We start from the raw sequence: 24,991 nt of genomic DNA, 5'->3' as shown, positions 1-24,991 counted from the left end.
GACCCCCTCCTATGGCATACGACTTTATGAACAAATAATAATTATAATGCATAATATTCTTCTGAAAGTCGTCAATTAGAGCTTCTTCTCATCAAATTAAATATTTCAATAAATGTATTGAACTATGTATTATTCTTATGATACTGTCAATATACAATAAGGACCAGTTTCCGAACTCGAGATTTAGCTAAGTTCTAGACTTTAAACAGCTGGAGTCAGAAAATTGGCATTCCGAAACGGTAGCTGCAACGGTAGTTGCAGTCCACGTTCAAATTAAAATATCGGGGCACCGAGCTTCGCTCGTTATTTTTATTTATTGATGAACAGAACACAATTCTCTGAAATGATCGTGTTTATATTTTACAGCTGGCTATACGTCAGCTTATGAATTTCGGGGATGCGATATTTTGATTTTTCACATACTCACTTTTTTACTATCCACAGCTGTTTCAGCCAAGGATGAATTATCCTTTTAATGTCGTTCAGCGAGTTTTCCCAAGGATGAGACCCAGTGCAATCGAATTTTCATATCATAATCCTTCTAAATTTCGTGAAAAAATTTTAGAACATAAACCTATGTTCTAAATTTCGTGAAAATCGTTAGAGCCGTTTTCGAGATCCGTTGAACATAAATAACCAGTTAACCAAATATAAAATAACCAGATAACCAGATATAAAAATATAAACAGATATACAGAAATTGCTCGCTTAATATAATAGGATTATGATGAACTAGAAAATAGGATACAAAATAAAATAAAGAGAAATAATAGTGTAAAGTTAAAGCTATTTTGAATTATTTAGAAATGTTTTATTTCGTCAAAGAAAAACGTTTCCAATTATAGAAATGAGAAAATAACGATTATCATAAAAACTGTACTACTGGTACTACGCCCCATTTCGGAAAGCCAATTTTCTGATTCCAGCTGTTTGAAGTCTAGAACTTAGCTTAATCCCGAACTCGGAAACCGGACCTTATGATTATCAAAGCACTAAGTCGGCTCTCAACATCTTATTCCAATCTAAATCTTAATCTTTAATTCACATCTATGTTTATAGAATCCATAATTCCATATAGAATTCGATAATCCTATTATAATAGGAGCAATTTCTGTATTTTCATATTATTTAATAATATATATATCTGGTTATTTATGTTCAACGGATCTCGAAAACGGCTCTAAAGATTTCCACGAAATTTGGAGCATAGTAGGTTTATGATATAAACATTCATTTGCACTAGGTCTCATCCTTGGGAAAACTCGCTGAACGTCATTAAAAGAATAATTCACCCTTGGCTGAAACAGCTGTTGATAGTAAAAAAGTGAGTGAGCGAGTGAGTATGTGAAAAATCAAAATATCGCATCCCCGAAATTCATAAGATGACATTTATAGCCAGCTGTGAAATATAAACACGATCATTTTAGAGAATTGTGTTCTGTTAATCAATAAGTAAAAATCTGGTGTGGCGGACTCACACAACTTTCCTTGCCGTTATGAAAATTGATCACCTGACGCTAGTGTTCCCGCGCATCTCAAGTCTACTATTCAAAGATTTGAGCCAGCTGGTGACAGGGCAATAACGCTGGAGACACACATGAGGTCTGCTATCTCTGCATAGTGAATGATTTAATAGAATCAACAATAATTTGCAATTGAATGATCACATTTTCTCAAATTTAAAGCTTATTTTCAAATTTAGGTAAAAATGTTACTGAACATTAATTGTAGAGATTTTCATGCTCAATCTACTCCATTTGATTTTTTTCGTTTCAATTGTATCTGAAGCCTGATAATTGGGAATCTATCTGCATTGATGGGGCGGAGCTCCTGAAATTTTTACAGATATGGTACTTGTGGCAGTTGATAGAGCTTATCGATGACTATTTTAGGTATGAATTTGATCAAAATCGTTGGAGCCGTTTCCGAGAAAATCACGAAAAACCCTGTTTTTGACAACATTTTCGCCATTTTAGCCGCCATCTTGAATTGCATTTGATCGAAATTGTTCGTGTCGGATCCTTATAGTGATAGGACCTTAAGTTCCAAATTTCAAGTCATTCCGTTAATTGGGAGATGAGATATCGTGTACACAGATGCACATACACTCATACACACACACACACACACACATACATACACACACACACACACACACACACACACACACATACAGACCAATACCCAAAAACCAGTTTGTTGGACTCAGGGGACCTTGAAACGTATAGAAATTTAGAAATTGGGGTACCTTAATTTTTTTCGGAAAGCAATACTTTCCTTACCTATGGTAATAGGGCAAGGAAAGTGAAAATAACGAGCGAAGCTCGGTGCCCAGATATTAGTAGATTACATCAAAATATGAGAGAAATGTGAATCTCATGTGAGTATTTTGATGTGTTTCAGAGCCCTCAGCCGCCGCAGTATGTTTTCTGGTTCCACAACAACCGCATGATCAACTACGACACGGCGCGCGGAGGCATTTCAGTGGAGACCGAATCCGGACCGAAAACGCAGTCGAAGCTGACCATCCGCGATGCACACGACGTCGACTCTGGCAACTACACTTGCAGTGCCTCCAACACTGAGCCTGCCTCTGTATTCGTGTTCGTCTCTGAAGGTCAGTACCAAATCAAAATCACTCAACTAATATCATGCCAAGATTCATATTTCAACATGAGAAAGGGAACAAAGTTATGTCATAGAGAAACAATAGCACAAGTAGATATCCCATGGTATAGGACGTTTATGTCGCAACTTTTACTGTTATCTCAAGCCGATAGTCCACGTAGTTTTTTCCCGTGAAGCTGTATGACGCTGGTAGTCTCTCATATTGTGCCGTTCATACACTCTCATCCGAACAAAACAGTGAAAATAGACAATAATAGACAGTAATCGGCTTGAGATAACAGTAAAAGTTGCAACATAAACGCCCTATACCATGGGATATCTACTTACGCTATTGTTTCTCTATGGTTATGTTTTCTCAGATCAGGTGAAAAACGTCTTTCTGTAATCAATGAAAAGTTTTAATCACAATTTTCAATGTTTTTTCATCATTTTTCACTGTAATGAATAGTACAATAATTATTAAAGTATAATTATATAGTCTAATATAGGAGCAATAGAGGCGGTATTCGGAAAAATGGCACATAGAGCAAAATTGTATTTGATAAAATCGCATTAAAGTTTTTAGTTTGGATGGATCAATGTATTGTATAATTGAATTAAACATTCTGTTAGAACCAAATCAAAATTCATTATAATTATTGATTTCATGTTGAACGAGAATGATATATGATTATATTTCTAATTCATTCCAATCGATATGTTTGAAAAATTACTTGTATGTGCCATTTTTGCAAAGATTTATTCTGTACAAATTTGGGTTTGATTAACTAGAAAACACTCATGTTATTCAATAGTCTACTCAATGCCGCCATTTCTCTTAAATTAAAAAGTTATATACATATACAAATTTTCAATCATTTTATTAAATATATATGTTGGAAAAAATCAATTTTGAAATATGCATAGCAGGTTGCATAGGTTTGAATAGTTTGAAATTCACAGTATTGGTGCTTTCGGAGCACACTAAGGAACGATCTTGTTTTATCTTTATAATAACATAATTTCATGATAGTGAATTTATTTGACTCTGATGACAGTTTTGACAGATACATAGGGAGAAATAGTCTCACTGACCACCAAATCCCTCCTTGACACAGCTACTTATAAACAGTTGTACCAACATCAGTCTTCGAAATTTTTGTTTGAGATTTTCAGGTTATAAATGTAGAACGAGATGACCGATGAAATGAAAAAATTCTTTATTAGGCGGAGTTAGGACTTTCCAATAAAGCAATCTCCGGAAAAAGGGCATATAGTTATATGTGCCCTTTTTCCGTATACCGCCTCAATTATTATACTTTCTTCATCCCCTATGAATTTATTAGAACTCTGATAAGAAATTCAGAATATTTTCAGTATGAGTTAGTTGAGTATAAGATGGGATTTGGTATAAATGTTGTGTGATAAACTAAGAGACTTTATCTTAGTTTCCTACAGTGTTTGAAGGATATTAGGGGTTGGAAATAAAGGAGAAGTGAGGATATACATAGGCTAAGGAGGAACTTTTCACAATCGTCTGCAAATAAAAAACAATACATTTTCCAAGTGTTGAGACCAAATATTCATATAACTATAGTTGTACTGTGAGTGATTTTTTGGTATTTCTCCATAATGAATAAGCACAAAGTAAAAACTTTGTCAACCACTTTTCAATTTGTAAACTTTTATAAAATAACATAAACTTGTCTCATGGTGTCATGACACATCTGGGATAGAGGATTAGCAATTAAAATAGAGGAAACAAAATTAAATAGCTCGAAAAGTCCTTGATAAGACGAGCAAGCAAGAGATTGATCACAGTTGGCGCGGTTACATTTAAATAATTCCAAATAAATAATGAATTGAAAGCTACTATGAATAATAAACACTATTGTTCTGTATTTTTTCTCACTTATCGTTTGTAATCGGTGAGTATAGAATGATTTTGTTTGATGATTGTCAGTGAGTTTGTAATGATTGGAATGTCACCTTTTTTATCTGTTTAGTCGTTCATAATAAGCTCTATCTCTCTTTGCCTTCTGATATGTTTTTCATAGTTGTACATACAAGCTCATTGCCGGCGCACAAGTTTTTCTCTGCCGGTAGTACCATATTTCAATTAATAATATTTACTTTATCAATATTTGTAATAACTTTTTTCGGAGTTTGAATTTGGAATAAGAGAGCTTAAATACTGAGAATTAGCTTGTAGATTGTGTAGATTGTTCAGCAGAGTGAAATACATTTGATGGTTTCAATAACTTGTAACTGTCTTAATCTCGAGTTATTCACAGTCAAAATAAGCTGAACCACAAGTTAATTTGAATTAGATAATCATACAACTTGAAACTACCGTGGGGCACCAATTCCACTTTCCTTGCCCTATTACCAAAGGTAAGGAAAGTATTGCTTTCCGAAAAAATTAAGGTACTCCAATTTCTAAATTTCTATACGTTTCGAAGGTCCCCTGAGTCCAAAAAAGTGTTTTTGGGCATTGGTCTGTATTTGTGGGTGTGTGTGTGTGGGTGGTGTGTGTGTGTGTGGTGTGTGGTGTGTGTGTGTGTGTGTGTGTGTGTGTGTATGAGTGTATGTGTGTCTGTGTACACGATATCTCATCTCCAATTAACGGAATGACTTGAATTTGGAACTTAAGGTCCTTCCAATATAAGGATCCGACACGAACAATTTCGATCTAATGCAATTCAAGATGGCGGATAAAATGGTGAAAATGTTGTTAAAAACAGGGGTTTTCGCGATTTTCTCGAAAACGGCTCCAATGATTTTGATCAAATTTATACCTAAAATAGTCATTTATAAGCTCTATCAACTGCCACGAGTCCAATATCTGTAGAAATTCCAGGAGTTCCGCCCCAAAGTTTGATTTTAGATTCCCAATTATCAGGCTTCAGATACAATTTAAACAAAAAAATCCAAGTGGAAAAGATTGAGCATGAAAATCTCTACAATAAATGTTCAGTGACATTTTCACCTAAAATTTAAAATAAGCTCCAAATTCGAGAAAATGTTATTATTTCAATTGCAAACTGTTGACAACATTACTGTTGATTCTATTGAATCATAATCTTAAACCTAATACAATAAGAAAATATGAAATATATAACACCAACTCAGCTCTTCTTAGAAGGCAACTTTACTACATTAGCAGTAAATTCATAAATATACTAGAAAGTGAATTTCCACTTAATAATTTCCGAAATAATAATCACAAAAAAGAGCCATAGAGGCATGGCTAAACTTGAATTATTTCCAATCGTTGACTTTTATACAATAATAAACTTCATATTATAGATTATATTTTCGAAACAGCATCCAACAGCTCCTCATTAAGCATCACTTGAGTGTCTCGACTAACCATAATATATTTTTCATTGGTTCTAAATCTGCGAGAACTGTTGTCAAATGATATGTAAGCTCCGCCTCCCTCCATACTGAATCCCATTCTATATTTTGAAGTAGTTGGTAGAAGGAACATTTTTAATTCATAGTACATTTTAAGATAAATATAAGTACTAATATATTAATATTAATATAGATAATATAAGTACAATTATTATTAAAGTAAATTATTATACTTTCTTCATCCCCTATGAATTTATTAGGACTCTGATTAGAAATTCAGATAGTATGAGATTTTGTGTGAATGTGGTGTGATAATCTAAGAGACTTCGTCCTAGCTTCCTATTTGAATGGTATTAGGGGGTTAGAAATAAAGGAGAAGAGAGGATGTACAAACATAGGCTGAGGAGGACCTTTTCACAAAAGTCTGCTAATAAAAACCGATACCAATACATTTTCCAATTGTTGATACCAAATATTTATATAACAATAAATACTGTGAGTTGTACTGTGAGTAATTGTGGCATTTCTCCATAATGAATAAGCAGTTAAGCACAAAGTAAAAACTTTGTCAACCACTTTTCAATTTGTAAACTTTTCTAAAATAACATAAACTTGTCTCATGGAGTCATGGCACATGACATGTTATAGGAATAGATGATTAGCAATTAAAATAGAGGAAACACAATTAAATAGCTCGAATAGTTCTTGATAAGTCCAGCAATCAAGAAATTGATCATAATTGGCGCGGTCACATTTAAATAATTCCAAATAAATAATGACTTGAAAGTTGCTATGAATACTAAACACTATTGTTCTGTCTTTTTTCTCACTTGTCGTTTTTAATCAGCGAGTATAGAATGATTGTGTGTTTGTTTGATGATTTTCAGTGGGTTTGTAATGATTGGGATGTGACCTAGTTTTCTGTAGTTTTATCTGTTTAGTTGTTCATAATAAGCTCTATCTCTCTTTGCCTTTTGATATGTTTTTCATAGTTGTACAAACTCACTGCCGGCGCACAAGTTTTTCTTTGCCGATAGTGCCATATTTCAATTAATAATATTTACCTTATTAATTTGTAATGACGTTTTGAAAAATTGGTTTGAATTTGGAACAACAGAGCTTGAATATAGAGAATTTTCTTGTAGATTGTTCAGCAAAGTGGAATCGATTTGATGGCTTCAATAACTGTCTCAAACTCGAGCTATTTACAGTCAAAATAAGCTGAACCACAAGTTAATTTGAATGACATAATCATACACCTTGAAACTACCGTGTGGCACCAATTTTTCATAAATTTATGGAAGATAAGACACTGTGATTCATTCAATAGTCCTAAAAGAATCTTAAACTCTCATAAGTTAGACAGTGCTACTATTTCCTAGAATCCCAGTCTCTTGCTCACACTTTTGATCCCACAATTTGAGGCTACTTGGAATTGATGAATTTCATCAATCATCTTGCCATATTCAATACAATGGATTATTTTAAAAATGAATGATAGCTGATGTAAGGGAAACTACTACTACTAAGTATGTTGGGAAGCTTTGTAATATGTGTATATTAATAAAAATAGACAAGGATGTTGAATTGTTGAATTGAGTAGCTTCCTGTTGCCATTGATATATGCTTTTCATGTGATCCCTCAAGTTATGGATTATGTTGCAGGTGATAAGATGGCAGCCATATCAAGAAGAAAGTCGTCTTCAGGAAGTGACGTCATCGCGAACTTCATGTGGTTCATCGTCATGCCACTAGTAGCGCTGGCTGCAAGATAAGAGATGTGAAATATATAAAAAGTGCAATTGAATTATTCGTGAATGAATGGTGAGACGCTTCCGTAACTGAAACGCGCGAGTTTTGATGATCCAATTTGTGTACTTGACTGAGTGAATACCGCTGATCCCTGGTGGTGACAATATTGTAAATGAACGTATAATTATGATAGTAGTGAAATTGCTGAAATATGTACATACAATTCAACTAATATCTTCTTTCGACTTGAAATAATTGTTTAAAAATCAACGTTATCACGTTAATTCATTAGAATTATGTGGATAGGAATCACGTAAAAATATAAAATAAAAGATTATCAATGTATAAAATGACTTCAACCGACCATTAAAACCTAGATTTTTCCCCTTTGTAAACAACCACTTTCAAAGTATGGTACAGTACATCAATTTAACACTTGATCCCACTTGTATACTTATATTATTTGTTATAATAGAATTATAATAAAAAACAAATTATTATAATATAATAACAATGTTTCCAATCAAATATGAGTTTTGACTTTTACTGTATTCGTGTATTGTATGTGGGTAGACCTTCATCATCACTGTTTCTACTACACATTATTAGTAGATTTGAATTATTATTGTTACTCAGTTTCAAGTTATAGTTAACTCTTATATGTTATTTCTATACATGAACTCTTCCACAGAAAAGTTCCAATTTATTGTTGATAATGACATCATGACTTCAATTTTTACCTGATTTTTATGAAGTAATCAGTCACTCAATAATCTTCAAGAGAATAATATAAGATGTGTACAGTGTATCAAAATTCTTTTCACGTAGTAATCAATCAATTGAGAGTATGGACAAATATTGGGATTCTGTTAATTTATCAGTATGTTGTTGTGTCCCTCAATACTTTGATTTAAAGGAAAATCTCTCAGATTCAACACTCCATTCATCAAACCTAGATTTGGAGATTTCGATCATATTATTCGAGTAGAATAAATCTGTACTAATGTGATTTGAGGACTTGTCAGTTTAGGGTGGATGCTTGTCTGGTTCCAAAGGATAATGGACTTGCTTTAGCAAATCTACTTCACTGAAGTACTGCCACAAAAGTAATGTTGGTTGATAGAAGCTTGTACAAGTTCCCAAGCTACTAAGCAGTCATGCTCTTCTAAAGCTGTTCCATATAGAACTGAACTTAATGTTCACTATTTCAATCTAAATAGTTTCACTTTGACTCCATGTTTGTTGTGCGTGAACAGAACTAAACTCTTGGACTATATGTTCTGCGAATCGAATTTAATTTATCCGAGCATCAGAGAATGAGCTTATTATCATCACCATCGACATAAGCTAGACTAATAAACAGTATAACTTAACCTTCTATCAGTCATATTCCTTGATTGTTGGCCCATCGACGTCATCACTTATACAATCAAGTAGTTAATTCAAGAATTCAACCATTACTTAACAGGCGATTTCTTGTCGTAACTCATTCAATGTCAATGTTTCTATGTTTAATCTGGAAATTTTTAAATGAGTGTCCTCTGGATTCTTGAGAAACTTCCTATTGTCTTTATGTCTTTAGGAATAATTCCACAGATTCCAAAATTATTTGATTCTCTGCAAACATTTTCGAAATTCATTCATGTAATTAACAAATATTCTAAGGGAATAGTCGTGAGTGTTGTGGAATCTATAGTAATGGATACACACTCAGATTCTCTCTATTTTGATATTTTAGAGTTAAAAATCGTATTTATTTTTACTAATGGGAATCTTATGGAGTCTTTTTTTATGGTCTCAGTTCTCTCGATTCTGATGTTTTTAGAGTTATCTTATTTTTAAATAGGTATTTTATTTTTACTTTGTTGAAATCACGTATCAGATTCAAGATACTATTTTACATTTGATCTTCAAAATCTTATTTATTTGTACTTTGTTGGAATAACGTATCAGATTCAAGCTATTTATTTATTCATATTCACATTTGATTATAAATAGTGCATATGAGTAATTGAGATAGGAAGAACAGGTTCAGTCCAAAAGTTTCCATTTAAAAGATGAAATTGGATAAATAGATACATTTTGCTGTGATAAAATTGGAAAAAACACATCTCATGAGCTCACGATTCGTAAAATACAAAGTTGGACAATATTCTTTCATTTAATGACACACGGAGCTTTGTTATCGACTGAATGCGGACTAAGAGCTTATAACTCTCTTCCTACTGGAATAAAATGTATTGAGAGCTCAGAAAGGGTTTAAGAATGCGATAAAAGCTAAATTGATTGATGCATCCCCGTACAGTTTAGTTGAAAGATTTAACTGTTGGCGCGTGTAAGCATTTTATTTTTCAAGCATATTTTTAACTCCTTTGTATGTTCTGATTTCCTTCTCATTTTTTCTTTTATAATCACATTTTTTGAGTACAGTACTCAATATATTTGTAGAGTCATCTCGTACTAACATGCTTTGCTTGACTTTTGTAGTGTTATATGACGAAAATTAAACTAAACTACCTAAACTAAACGATTTATTGATTTGACAGCAACACTACTAACATATTCGATAGGCCATTGGGAATTCAGATTGTTACAAAATACGAGACTATTTGAGAGTATCATAATGAGAAGGCAGCGATACTTTGAATAGTATCATATTCATTCATCAATTCATCATATCATCATACCTGATAAAATTGATTTGAATACAGTTAATTTATTCAGTGGAAAATAAAAAAAGGGGCAGAGTTAGGATGTGCCTGAAAATAACCGAATGGAAGTCAAGTGGATTTGAGAAATTCATTCCGCTTTCCTCTGAAATGAATTGGAATTAATCCTCTCGGCGTATGAATCGGAAGTAAATTATATTAATTCAGTAGGGGCATCACTAAATTTTTTGGGCTCAATATCACAAAATGACTGACGTCATTATACTTAATTCAAAATTCACATAATAAATTATTATTGTTATTCACATAGCAATTTCCGATCGATAGCTCCAGTTAGTTTCAAATATGAATAATTCATGATGATTGTTTTTTCAATTTCATCAGATAACTTGATTAACCACTTTCATCTGTTTCAAATTTGAATATCTATCTTGAATAGTAAGGTGTGTCACAAGTAAACAAAATTGATGCTTCTCATGGGCTTATAAGAGAAAAAGCGAATTGATCATTGTCATGTTTCTGGGTCAAAAAATACGCAAGATACCTTTTCATTACAACAGTTTTTCTTATTGATAGACTCATGAGTATAAACTATCGACCAATCATAAATGAGATAAAGTTGTTACAAAATACAATGAGAAAATAGTTGTGTGCGAAAAAGCTATCATACATGTTACGTTTGATTGATTTATATATTTTTATTAACATTTATCAAGTAAAATGCAGCAAAGGCTTCGAAATTCCATTCTCCAGAAGCTAAAATCATCATAGAGACATAGACCATTCAAAATGATCCATACTATCCATTATTCAATAAGATGCTGATAAGTTAGTGTAAATAGATAATTCTTGAAAATATCATTCGAAAAATTAGATAATTTGGAATGCTTTAGAATTATTTTCCAATGATTGTTCTCAAAGTATTTCAATAAATTTATTTGTTTACTAATTTGAGGTATATAATTGTAAAATATAAATGGACAAATCTTCTCACTACATCTTCTTTTAAGAATATCTTAAACATGGATGTAACAGTATCAATAAAATGTGATTAGGAGCATCTTCATGTGAAATTGGGTGTATTTTTATGTGGAATGTAACTCATCTAGGAACTTCAAATAGGATAAACTTTTAGGACTATATAGACTTTCCAAGCTCCATAAACAGAATTACACTTTCTCTTGAGATTGTAGACCATTTACTTTCAATGTTTAGAGCATCAAAAATGTAGAACATTTATCTTAAATGTTTTGAGAATCAAAAGTGATACTATGATTTGATACTATGTAGCAAACGAAGATATTCGTTTAATCATTTATCCGTGTATTATTCAATAAATTTCGAAGTCAATGATGAAAATACCTCTATAGTATGACAACACTCATATAACATTGTGAACTCCATGGGTGACATCATTAAAATATTCTGGCAAAATTATCTCAACTACATAATACGTTCTTTGCAGATCAAGTTAATTATTTTTAGAATATTTAGGATTCAGCAAGCTTCCACTAATGTTGGCAAGTCATCCTACAACATCATTACAGCTCTACAGTGAGCTACTGTATTGACTATTGTTGTAACGCGCGCTCGGGTACGCATTTAAGTCTCCCAAACTAAAGTTTGCGAATTTTGAATGCAAAGTTTATCAATCGATAGCTCTCGCAAAGTTCAGCAACATTAGTGGGTGAAAGTTTGTTTTAAGCTTGTTTTGAATACCATAGTACACAACCCCCTATCATAACATCAATTTCAACTACACACAGTTCCACTCCCTCTCATTGTTTGACTTGACTGAATATTTTGAGAATCATTGAGTGGTATGCAAGCTATTTTATTGGTATCCCTTAACACAATAATTTATCTTATAAAAAGTATGTAATCTGTTGTATCATATTTTGTACTATAAAACTATTGTAAAACTTTGTAACATACATCAAATTATTGTATTCCTGAATAAATTTTAATGAAAGTTGTTTTCATTATATTTTTATTTTCCAACAAACCCGTTATGTAGATCTATCCGAGATCCGAGTTCGATAGGCTATTGCTGGAATCATACATTGGGCTTTAGGAATAGTTGTTGGTTTCAAACAAACAAGGACATTATTCATAACCGGTTAATATGTCAATAACTGGAAAATAAGAGCCATGAGCTCGTGGTACTTACAGTACACACAAATCTTGATTTTCAATGAGGTGATTCACTTAATAGCAGGGGATGAGCCTGAAAGAGAAACTTCATATAAATCTACACAACTAGCTTACAATTTTGAATTAATTTAATATTCTCAGGGCCGGTTTCCGAGCTCGGGAAATGGCTAAGTTCTGAACTTTAAACAGCTGGAGAAAGAAAATTGGCTTTCCGAAACGTGGCGTAGTCATTGTCAAAGTCACGTTTGAATTAAATTTCAAAAAACTAGAAAATTAAACACAAAATAAAATAAAGAGAAAATAGTTTAAAGTTTCAGCTATTTTGAATTATTTAGAAATGTTAAAAATTTCGTCAAGGAAAAACGTTTCCAATTATAGAAATGAGAGAATAAAAACTGCGACTAGGTACTTTTATAAAAACTGCGACTACGCCCCGTTTTGGAAAGCTAATTTTCTGACTCCAGCTGTTTAAAGTCTAGAACTTAGCTAAATCCCGAGCTCGGAAACCGGCCCTCAATTTATTTGCCACAAATTATTACAAATCAAGCAGACAAAATGCAATGGAGTCATAAATAGATACAAGAATAAAGTAGGTAGTGTTTGATTATAATGTTCCTAGTACAACTTTCAAGATAAAAATGTTATGAGAATGTGAAAAACATTGCAGAACGTCAAGTGAATATATGTTCAGAATAAGATATTATTATTTATTGTTATAAAGCTGGGATCATAATGCTGGAGAGTCTTTGAAAGAGTAGGAGTTTCAAAATGACAGTCTTGAGTCTTGTTTTAAATGAAGGTAGCATAATATTTGTTAAAATAGTGAGATTAGAAATCTTCCTTTCACGGTTAAGGCATAATTGCCTGTTCCGTACCTCATCGTCTCTATAATCTGACCATATTTTTCTTGGACGTCCTCTATTTCGTTTCTCAACTGGTTGTTATAATAAGGACTGTTTAGGAATCCGGTCTCCACTCATTCTATTCACATATTGGAACTAATCATTCCAACTCCGTTTTATTCCATCTTTTATCGCGAAAATATTCAGCTGAGCTCTGATATATGTGTTTCTGAAATTATGGTTGGAAATTGTAATAATATCTGTGTCTATTTACTCACAAATTGGAGAAACACTAAGTTATCAGGAGTATGACGACCAATTACCGCAGTTTAAATAAACTACTATTTGCCCATGCAATCAGTTCAGTAATAATATCACATTTTTTCCTCAAGATTTTATAGAATGTTTCAATTCTTCAGTGTTTTGAGACCGAGAAAACACAAGGGCTGGCAACACGATAATGGTCTTAGTGTTTGCATTTATGTGCTGAGAACTCTGATTATAAACATCTCGCTTATCGTTGTAGTGAAGAAAAGCCTTGCAAAGTTTGGGTTGTCTGAGCTGGATTATTCACAAGTCATTCAAAGCTGCTCCATCGAGTTATGACAGTGTTGCTGAAAACTTCATGCCCTACAAGCTGCAGCGACTACAAGTGGCCAGAATTTGAATGGGAGGAGCAAGCCAGCTCCTGCTGTCGCAAAACAATCCAATTTCACCTTGTCTCAACTTTTAGTGGCGTCGCATAAATTCATAAAATGAACACTGACTCCAACTTCCACATTCTCCCTTTTCAGCACTTGCTATGACGACAATCGAATCTGCATCAGCTAGTTCCAATAATGGAGGTGCAAATTGATAGATGTTCTCTATCAGATTCCTTGACTCTGAAAGATTCCTCTATTAATACCAAATATCAGGGCACCGAGCTTCGCTCGTTATTTATTTATTGATAAACAGAGCACAATTCTTCAAAATGATTGGGGAAGGACTAACAGGCATAGCCAAAAACTGTTTCTTCCCCGAATTTTGATTTATACACTATAAATAGTCCAAAAAGGAGGTTATGAATACACTTGAATTCAGGTCCAATTCTTAGTCCAAACATTTGAAATCAGAAAAGTTCTAATTTAGATTGTTTACAAACCAAATTGAATAACTAACACCAATTAATCACTTAACACTGTGAAATAACTATTAACTACGACAATTATAATATTCTCTAATTTAGAATGATCTCATGTCATGTTAACAAATCAAATTATTGTGATCAAGTCGATTAAAATTTCTAGATAATATTTCTCGTTTGATAAGCTGATTGATGACACAGCTGAACATAATTCTGTTCAGGCACACGCAAATTCTGTTATCGACAGAGAACAAAATTATAATATGTTTTTCTAAGGATGAATAATTATTATCTTTTTCATTTCCTTCAGCGAGTTTTCCCAGGGATGAGACCTAGTGCAATCGAATTTTCTCATCATAAACCTAATATGTTCCAAATTTCGTGAAAATCGTTAGAGCCGTTCGCGAGATCCATTGGACATAAATACCATATATGCTATATGAATAACCAAGTATAAAAATATATGCAGAAATTGCTCACTCAGTATAATAGGATTTAATGAATAACATCAATAATCTTCTAATGCCAAAGATACATAATATTCTCAAAAAATTCCAACGTTTAAATAGCATTTAACTCATTGTGAGTTATGAGAATATATCATAGCGACATTGTTTAATTTCAATTCCTACTGGGAAACAAATTGAACGTGGAACCACGAACGACGACAAAACTACAAGGACCAGGGTCCCTCTCTTCGTGCACAATAATTACTCCTATTCAGAATACACAGAAACTGGAAGTGATTGGAAAGTGACCACTTTCGGGACGGCTATCGCGAATGACCTTGACTTTTCCGCGCTAGAATTTAGATCAACTGTTTTTATTTACGACAGTCGAGGCCTGCGACCGTAGAGGACTGTTTTCTATTATAAGCACCAATGACTCTAGGTAAGTTCTAGACTTTAAACAGCTGGAGTCTGACAATTGGCTCTCCAAAACGGGGCGTAGTAGCAGTTTTTATTATAATCTTCATTTTCTCATTTCTGCAATAATTGGGAAAGTTTTTCCTTGACGAAATGAAACATTCGTAAATAATTCAAAATTGCTGAAACTTTACACTATTTTCTCTTTATTTTATTTTGTGTTCAATTTTCTTTAAACGTGGACTGCGACTACGCCCAACCTCCGTAGTGAAATATTTTGAAAGCCGTAGTGCATTCTTGTGACGTCAGCATAGCTAGGGCCCCTACACCAATAAAAACACTAGCTGATATAGATCAGCTGAAATCAACGAATTTTTATTGGTGTAGGAGCTCTACCTGTGCTGACGTCATACGAATGCACTACGGCTTTGTGCTACGCCCCGTTTCAGAAAGCCAATTTTCCGACTCCAGCTATTTAAAGTCTAGAACTTAACTGAATCCCGAGCACGTCGGAAACCGGCCCTAAATGATTATATTGATTGGAGATAGAATCAGATCAATACTTGTTCAACTAGGCATGGCACTCTCAACAAATAAAGTCTGAACATTTCCAGTGAACATGGCCTTGCCTCAACTATTCGTGCATAAGAGGCATTTGCCATTCACGCATGCATGGCTTCGACATTCAATTTAACATGGAAAAAGAAGCTCGGATCTCAATTTCTGATACAATTTGATCATCGGGGAGGAACTTAAGAACGTATCGGTAACATTTTGGAGCACATTTGCTGAACAATCTATCTGGCTGCGGCGGAAGGATTTGCGTTAGAAGACCATTGAGTTTCAGAGCATGTGCAAACAGCCGTCGATTTGTCCCCAGCGACTCCCCACTGGGAAATCACGTTTCCCTCTCCTACCCTCATCTATTCCCACGTCAGGGAGCTGTTCTATGACATATTCAAAGAGTTATCCGCCACAGAGATACAGCCGATTTCTCTGCTAAGCAAACACTATTGTGTCACTTTATCTTTTGTTTGTCAACTCCGAACGTTGGCTATTGTGCGGTTAAAACTTGTTATTTAAACACTTCTGACTTTTTAGTTACAGAGTCACGTGATACCAGGTGCAGGTGAAAATATCAAAACTTGAACAAATCCTTCCAAATATATATCTTTTAGATATTTTTAACTTCAAATATATTCTGTTACAATGTTGATTGAGTCCAATTAATAGGGATAGGGATAATTTATTATTAAACAAATAACTCAGGGAGGCACACACTGTACCTTGAAATCCTTGTGGGGCACAAAATCAAATCTTGTGGGGGATTACAAAAGGACAGAAGTATTTAAAATGACTACTGATAACCTTTTTCGGGTTCCCAATTTGTGAGGGGGGGGGGGGTAACAGCTAAGAAAAAATTGCTCCGATTTCATCAAATTGAACACTGTATTCAGGAATTACTTAGAGTTTTCCCATCATGGTATAAAAACACAATATTGTTGTTTTTAACACTTCTTTTTTTTCTAAACCCTGGGTTTTAAAAGTGTTAAGGTGCGTACTCTACAGACTCATGTGCCACGAACACGCGCATTTCACTTGCTATGCTTATTAAATCAATAGGGGTATTCACAATGTTGAAGTTAGCTGGCTATTCAAGCTATTCGCTAACTCCAGCTATTTGCTAAGTCTGTGTTAACTCAATGCTATAGTAGTACGATGAAAAAAATAGCAGACTAGATGGCAAATAGAGCAGGTTTGAGTCCGCTAACTCTAGCTAACTCTGTTAAAACGGCGGCCATATTTGTTAGCAAAAGAGAGGTTATAAACTTTGAGTTACACAAATTATCCGCTTCGAGCTCTATTGCAGTTAGCTTATAGCAGTTGGTTTTAGATGGGGCGTTCACAATCCAGAGTTATCAAATAGCCCTTCAGCTGGCTAGAGCAACATTGTGAATACCCATATTGTCCTACTTTTTCTGTACAAATGCAGCGATGATGAGCTTGTAAAAATGCGCGTCTTTGTATCTCTTGAGTCTGTATGCACTTTCAAGTAGAAAAGACAGGATTAATATTGTGTTCTTATTTAAGCTTAGATATCACTCGACTAAGATGTCTCATCTTTATATTAAAATAAATATTGTATCAACCACTGGTAGAATCCACTAGAACTACACAAATCTCTGATTATTTATAAATATTACATTCGACATAAATCGAATAACGCGATCTATGTATGGATTCATCGGTTGCACTTTCCAGTGATTGGACTGTTTGAAATCAGCGGCTCTCTAATTTTGGCTCACAACGCTTATTTCTGGAACTAGAACCATCCGCAATGTCAACCACTTTCATCAGTCGTAGGGGATTCTATTAGTTTATAATGGGGGTGAATCTTCTCTACTGGCCGCCAAATTTGGCCTGTTCCGTAAACCCTTCACCATGTTTGTTTACAACGCTTTGGCCCGAAAAGCAAGCAAATAGCTGACGACTGTTCGGCTGCATCTGTGTGGGTGTCTAATTGAAGACAATTCTGTTAGCCGTCTGTTCCATTAGTAAATTGATTTGTGATGAGTTCACCTGATGCCGCTTCTGTTTCAGTTATAGCGGGACGCAATCAATTTTCACGTCACTCGGACCAATAAGGTCCTCGTAACGTGGCGACAGGCCATTGACAACAGAAACATCCCAAGGTGATCAGCTAATTAGAATGACTTTTGTTCCAAATTCATCCAATTTCCCCATAACTTGATCGATAGTATTAATTAGACCTGCGGAAAGTCTATTGATAGAGAATAATACGTTTGAGAATGAGAATGTTTTTATTCCTTTGAGCACATAAATAATGGCAATTGGAAACGTCAATGATACAATAGAATACTAATCATTTTGAAAATACATTGGTTCAATCGTACAATTACTACTAGTAGTTCTGTGAACAGTAGACCTTACTCAGTATTCTCATCCACAAGTACCTGATTGGAACTATAGACCTTATGGAAATACAGCAATAGACTGATGGCTTCTCCAGACATCTGTGTAATCACTGTAAGCTGATTTATGATGAATAATTCTATAGTCTGATTTTTACTCTAATTTTGGCGAATGTAAGAAGCTCCTTTTTCCTTTTATATTATCCTTGAAATGCAAAATTTCCAAAAACCTTGTATATAAAGTCGACGCGCAATTAAAAAAGGAGCATACCTGTCAAATTTCATGAAAATCTATTACCGCGTTTCGCCGTAAATGCGCAACATATAAACATATAAACATATAAACATTCAAACATTTAAAAATTAAGAGAAATGCCAAACCATCGACTTGAATCTTAGACCTCACTTCGCTCGGTCAATGAAATAACGTGGAAAATACATGTGTAGAAGTGTAAAATGTATTAATTACATAAATGCATGCACAGGCAATAGGCAACATGGTCAGCCTCGTGGAAAATAGAAAAATCGATAAGCTCAATATGGCCATTCTAGACTAACAGAGTTGAGAAATTAAAATTTGAAAAAGTTTTCCATTCTCATTTGGAAGAAGTCATCAAAAGTATTATAGAGGGTTTTGCAAAAGAATGTCCTCCAGTTCAGATTTAAATCTAGACTCCTGCAAAACCCAAACTGCAAAAGGGAAATGTGTTTGGGACTTTTTAAAATCAAAATACAGGTTAAAAACATCGAATCAACCAGTAATCTTAAATCGCACATCATCGAATCCTACTAAATTATGCGTAACCAGAAGAACTTGATAATTTTCAAATAGACTATGTTATGATCATCATTAATATTAACCGTATAGTTCAACTCTTCAAGATACTGTTTTATCATATATGGAAGAACGCGTTATCTATTCCAATAGAGAACAATTTAAGAGAACTGACATCGAAAAGAGTAGGGACTCCTTTCTTGAGCTTGGTGGTACCCACCCACTGTCTATTTTTGAAAGAATACAGCTCTCTCCATCTTTGCTTCATAGTGAGTCCACATCTATAGGAACTTTTGATTTTTTAATAACTTCACATTTATTTATTTATATTATTGGATCCACACGCTTGAGAATGGTAATTTTCCCCCATGGTAGTTGGTACTCATCACTGACAGGGCAAAAACATGGTGATTTTTGTCGGATCTTTTTTTACATTTTGAATCACATTATTATCAAGTGGATCTAACCACTACCTTCGTGAACATAGTGCATTCTGGTGACGTCAGCACAGTTAGAGCCATTCACCGCCTCCTACACCAATAAAAACACTAGCTGATATAGATCAGCTGAAATCAACAAATGTGAGTTAGTGTTTTTATTGGTGTAGGAGGCGGTGAGTGGCCTTAACTGTGCTGACGTCACCAAAAAGCACTATGGCTTTGTTTACGGAGGTAGTGATCTAACTCCAAGTAGAAATTTCTATTAATTATTACTCTGATTATCCAATTAATTATTTGAATGAATATCTCCTGTCTGTGGCTAAATTTGAATACTCTTCAACTTTATCAAAACTATTTCTACACTTGAATGCATTGTTCCATCCTTTGTACGCCCCCTGTGGGTTGGGGGAGCTTTGAGTCGATCATCGTACTCGAGAATGTGTTGAAAACAAGAATTCACCCACAGTATCCATGCTTGTCGTAGGAGGCAACTAAAATGGACCTCAAGGCAACTTCAGCAGTTGCCTTGCCTTCAAACCCACGGGATCTACCCAATCAGGGCAGTTTCGGAGGGGCAAAAATGAAAACCCAAGAGACCAGAGATGGGCGAAGCTCCAGGCACAAATGTGGGTCAAGAGGCTGAGTCGAGGGTGGCCGGGCGCCCTAGAGGCAGTTTGACGTCCCCTCTCTCAGCGGAAGGACCTACAAAAAGGCCAGGAGTGAAACTCACGTAGGTCACGGGGACTAATCAGTCTGAAGAGACTGCCAAGCATATCACACTGGATTGCTACAAGCAACCAGGTGATGAATGGAATGTTAGTATAGGGAAAAACTCCTGGTTCTTGTATAGGACATAGGTATTGGTTTGCTTAACTAACATACTACTTGGGAACACAATAAGCTTCGGTTGATGAATCTGGAACCTTTGGATCCTTAAATACGTCTCTTCAAAAACAATAAACAATGAACAATCCCTTGTACAGTATTATACACCTGGAAAACACGTTAATCGAATCAAATTGTATACGGTAAGGATGATGGAGGAGACGAAGAAGATACAGTAGAAAAAATGAAAATGTGACCCATTTATTCGATTGTATGTTTTATAGTTATAGCTAATATACCAAAGCTTGCTGTCGACTTCCGTCTCAAAAAATCGAATTACGTTATGTTTTAAACTGCCTCCGGCTTCTGGGTGATTACTGAGAAGTTACTTCCAAGGAATAGGATTAGAGGAGTGAATTAACTTGGAATAGTTCAGGATCATTTACTATCTAGTTATTTATGTTAAAAAAAGCAATATAAGAACTTGTAGAACCCTTTAGTATTAAAAACTTTAAAATATTTTAACTAAACTTTTATTTTTTTCTGAATAAAGGGTACTAAAAGTTTTTATATTGTTTTGTATAGGGAATCCTCTTCATGACTACCATGTCATTAACGTTCGATGCCTTGGCAACCCTTCACAGAAAATGTTTGCTATCTTGTTTATGTTTAGTCTTTAATGTTCAAGTTTTATTAAAGTGAGGTTCAATTTAAACAGTAGAATTTTTATTTTCATTTTAGCTTTGCCAGTTCCTTACAGTTTTTATAAATTTGTACAGAAGTAGCCCATATAAGTAAAGTGTTACTTTTTTATTTAAGTTAGTATGCTACAACTTTAGGTAATTCAAATATTAGTGATCACAATGATTCAAGAGATCTGAATTCTGTAAAGTTTGGTAGAAAGTATTTATTCTGTAGGCAACTTGAGATTTATATGGGTCTATTTGAGTTTGATAGGAGATAATATAGAATCTATAATAGCAAGAGACTCGCTCTCAGAGTCAAATGATGTAAAGTGTGGTCGGTTCAGACTCCAGAGTGCGTTCGCTGTTCAACACAAGCACATTGCGTTTCAATGCTGAATTATGAGATATTTATTCGATTCCCCGCAAAGAGAATATATATACAGCGCTAGCAGCCAAAACGAGAATACGATTAGCATAGAATAGATAGAGGCTTGATCCAGCGGACGGAGCAGAGAGCGAGTTTTCTCTTTTTCAGAGAGAACAATTCTGGAGAGAACAAAGGAGGCTGGCGTCCTCTTAAACAAGAATATTTGTCTCGCCCTGAATAATATTTTTACTCATCGTTCGCTCTTTCCACGACGACAAAAACTTTTCCTTGTAGAACAAAGGAAAACGCTATCTGCTAAAGTTGTAATACATTCCAAAAAACTTCTCTTCATCAATTCAACGTCCTTTGTGCAAAGGTCCCACCGCTATTAGAGTGATGCGGAATACTTACAGGCATGCTTTTTCAGCCGCACTGTTCGTAAACGCTGCAGACGATTTTTCCAGGTATTTCATGTCAACAGACCTTTCAACTGTTGAATGAATTGGATTCAAATGTTTACCGTTTTGCAAAAACTTGTAAACACGCTGTGTGGAGTGTAATTCATCGGAATTCCAGTATTCACCTTGGTTACAGTAAACAGGGAGCTTTCAATAATAATCCTGACTCCATAGAACTAATTAGAATTTTTCATGGAAGCATGAAGTGGTGTATTATATAAGTGAAAACCCCATACGAATGAATTATTTATTCGTATCTGTCTTCATAGAACCAATTAGAATTTTCCATGAATGTAATGAAAGCATGAAGTGGTGTATTATATAAGTGGAAAACCCATACAAATGAATTATATGCGAATTATTTATTCGTATTATATACGAATGGATAATTTATAGCTTGGTGGATTGACCCGCAAGGTGGATATGCTAGCAAGAGTTTGAAGTGCTTGACGGGAAGTAAAATAGAATAAGTGAATCATTGGTAGAATGATGCGTGCTTACATAAGTAAGATTTGATTTGATTGAGTACTTTATTTATGTAGATTACAATATATACTGGCTTATACACTTATATACAATAGCTTACAATACAGCAAAATTATAGATGAATTTACATAATATAGACTAAGAAAATAATTATTGAACTGTATATGATATGAAAAAGCAGTTTGTAATATAATAACTATAGATAATAATCATATTGTTATGCATCTACATAAATTGGCGGAGCTTTGGACATATCAATGTCCATTCTTCGGAAAGAATATTAAAAATATCCTCCCCACTAACTCTCTACCAAACTCTACCAGAGAGGGACTAGAAGGATCAAAATTATTGATTTTTGTTTTTGAAGATCACTATATAATGCGGAAATGATGTATTGGAGGAGAAGATCAGATTTGACTCTACTAGATAAACTGAGATGTGAAGTAATAAGAGGTCACAGATGGATGTATGAGAAACAATACTAAGGAGCATTGGTGGAACCAGGTGAAATGATACGGCTAACTTAGACGAACGGAAACAGAGAGAATACCATTAAAAGTATTTTTATACTGGACTCGGATCCAGTATAAGAACTTCGAAAGCGGAGCAGGCCAAGAAAAATATGGATGGAAAATGTTCGGCAGGAAATGGGCAGTAGAGGATTGCGAGAGCAGGAATGGAGAGATGAGGAGATGAGGAGCGATGGCGTAAGGTATGCTAGATGAGTTGCTTAAAGAACCTAAACTTTCCTTAATAATACCATCATAGAGGAAAAAATAACAAGAGGATGATGATAATATTTGATATCTGATAATACTACACAATTCTTAGATGAATTAGAATTAGACAAATTATTCGAGCGTTCGAGTTCTAGATTCTAGTATTAAATCACCAACAAAATATCTATTCAATGAATCTCCTAACAAATTATTATTGAACGATAAGACAATGGAATAAAATTTTATCATTGTAAAATATAATTGTGTTCAGCCTTAAAGTTTGAACTTATAAATTACCATTCTTGGGGAAGGATATCCTTCTCATTAACACTAAACCGTTGTTCTGAGGGTTCAAAAGAATTTATCATCTGATCATACTGTGACTAGACTTCTATGTACTCAAAGATCTAACGTTCTTCTTTATTGAGCTGGGGTTAACTTGATGTTGTAATTCCGATCTTTTTACTGGATCTAGAGATATTAAATCCCGACAGCTTTTGTTTCAATTTAATTTTCATAATAATAAGCTTGGAAGAAACAAATTCGCCATAACCATCTCATAAAGCTGATGAAGGATAAGAACATGGACAAGAACGATATCAGAATAGTAACATACCTCTATTTTAATCAGACCACCAAAGTTTTAGTTGATAATGAACTTTCCGAGGAGATAGATATAAAACGTGGAGTAAGGCAAGGATGTGTGCTCTCACCCTTACTGTTCAATCTGTACTCAGAAGACATAATACAAGAAGCACTGGAAGGTCAAAATACAATAGGAGTGAAGGTAAATGGGAAGATCATTAATAACATAAGATACGCAGACGATACGATACTAATAGCGGAAACCTTAGAAGAACTACAAGGTCTACTGGATCAAGTAGTAAAGACCAGCGAGGAGAGAGGGCTAACACTGAACACCAAAAAGACCAAATTTATGACAATAACTAAACACCGACAACAACCAGAAACACTATGGATTGGAGGCGAGCTAGTGGAGAAGGTCTGCAAATATAAATACTTGGGAACAATTGTCACTGACAACAATGACTACTCCGAAGAAATAAAATCAAGAATTGGACAGGCTAGAGCTACTTTTAATAAAATGAGGAGCTTACTGAGTAGTACTGATCTTAGCCTGCATCTCAAATTAAGAATGCTTAAAGGCTACGTATTTCCAGTTCTATTATATGGAATGGAAGCCTGGACTCTTAAAAAGAACGACACCGACCGGCTAGAAGCATTTGAGATGTGGGCTTATAGAAGAATTCTCAGAATAAGCTGGACTGACAGAACAACCAACAAGGAAGTATTAAGAAGAATGGGAAAGGACAGAGAAATCATGATCACCATCAAAATCAGGAAACTGCAATACCTGGGTCATGTAATGAGAGGAGAGAGATATACACTTTTGCAAAACATCATACAAGGAAAGATACAAGGCAAAAGAAGTATAGGAAGAAGACGGATCTCCTGGTTAAATAACTTGAGACAGTGGTACAACAGTAGTTCCATTGATCTTTTCAGGGCGGTTGCCTCAAAAATCAAAATTGCCATGTTGATAGCCAACCTTCTTAAAGGAGACGGCACATAAAGAAGAAGAAGAAGAAACAAAGGTTTCTGGATGTATCATTCATGAATGTGAGAGCGATGAGCTGAAAAGACCCGGAGTAACTCGTTCATTCAAGTCGATAAGAACAATGTAGGCCTACTATGACACATCTATGTATCATATAAGTTGTATTATACGAGTACACTACCTCGAGTATACGAGTATTATAAATCATTTGTTGATTTATACACAAATCTCCGACCTTTGTAGCTTTCTACACCCAGTCAAAAATATTCTATGAAATTCATTTTTCCTCATAGGTATCACACCCACAAAACTCATCCTGTTTACATTCTGGAATTGAATTTTCGAAA

The 24,991-nt window shown here is 34.4% G+C and overlaps 1 protein-coding gene across 4 annotated transcripts in view; it reads left to right on the top strand.

The window, feature by feature from the left end:
• Positions 1-8,321, top strand: part of LOC111046304 (protein CEPU-1-like) — a 150,792-nt gene extending 142,471 nt beyond the window's left edge. For 2 of the 4 annotated variants that reach the window (XM_039421975.1, XM_039421976.1), the window contains 2 exons: positions 2,404-2,617; positions 7,633-8,321. In XM_039421975.1, coding sequence (XP_039277909.1) covers positions 2,404-2,617; positions 7,633-7,742 — 324 coding nt within the window. In that variant the 3' untranslated portion in view covers positions 7,743-8,321. Of the gene's footprint in view, positions 1-2,403; positions 2,618-7,614 lie in introns of all 4 variants that reach the window. The other 2 variants (XM_039421973.1, XM_039421974.1) reach the window with 1 other exon arrangement.
• Positions 8,322-24,991: the final 16,670 nt, after the last annotated feature.

Source organism: Nilaparvata lugens, chromosome 2, assembly GCF_014356525.2.
Source record: "Nilaparvata lugens isolate BPH chromosome 2, ASM1435652v1, whole genome shotgun sequence".
Taxonomy (NCBI): Eukaryota; Metazoa; Arthropoda; class Insecta; order Hemiptera; family Delphacidae; genus Nilaparvata; species Nilaparvata lugens.
Note: the sequence above shows the minus strand (reverse complement) of the source record. Positions and strands in the feature narration are given on the sequence as shown.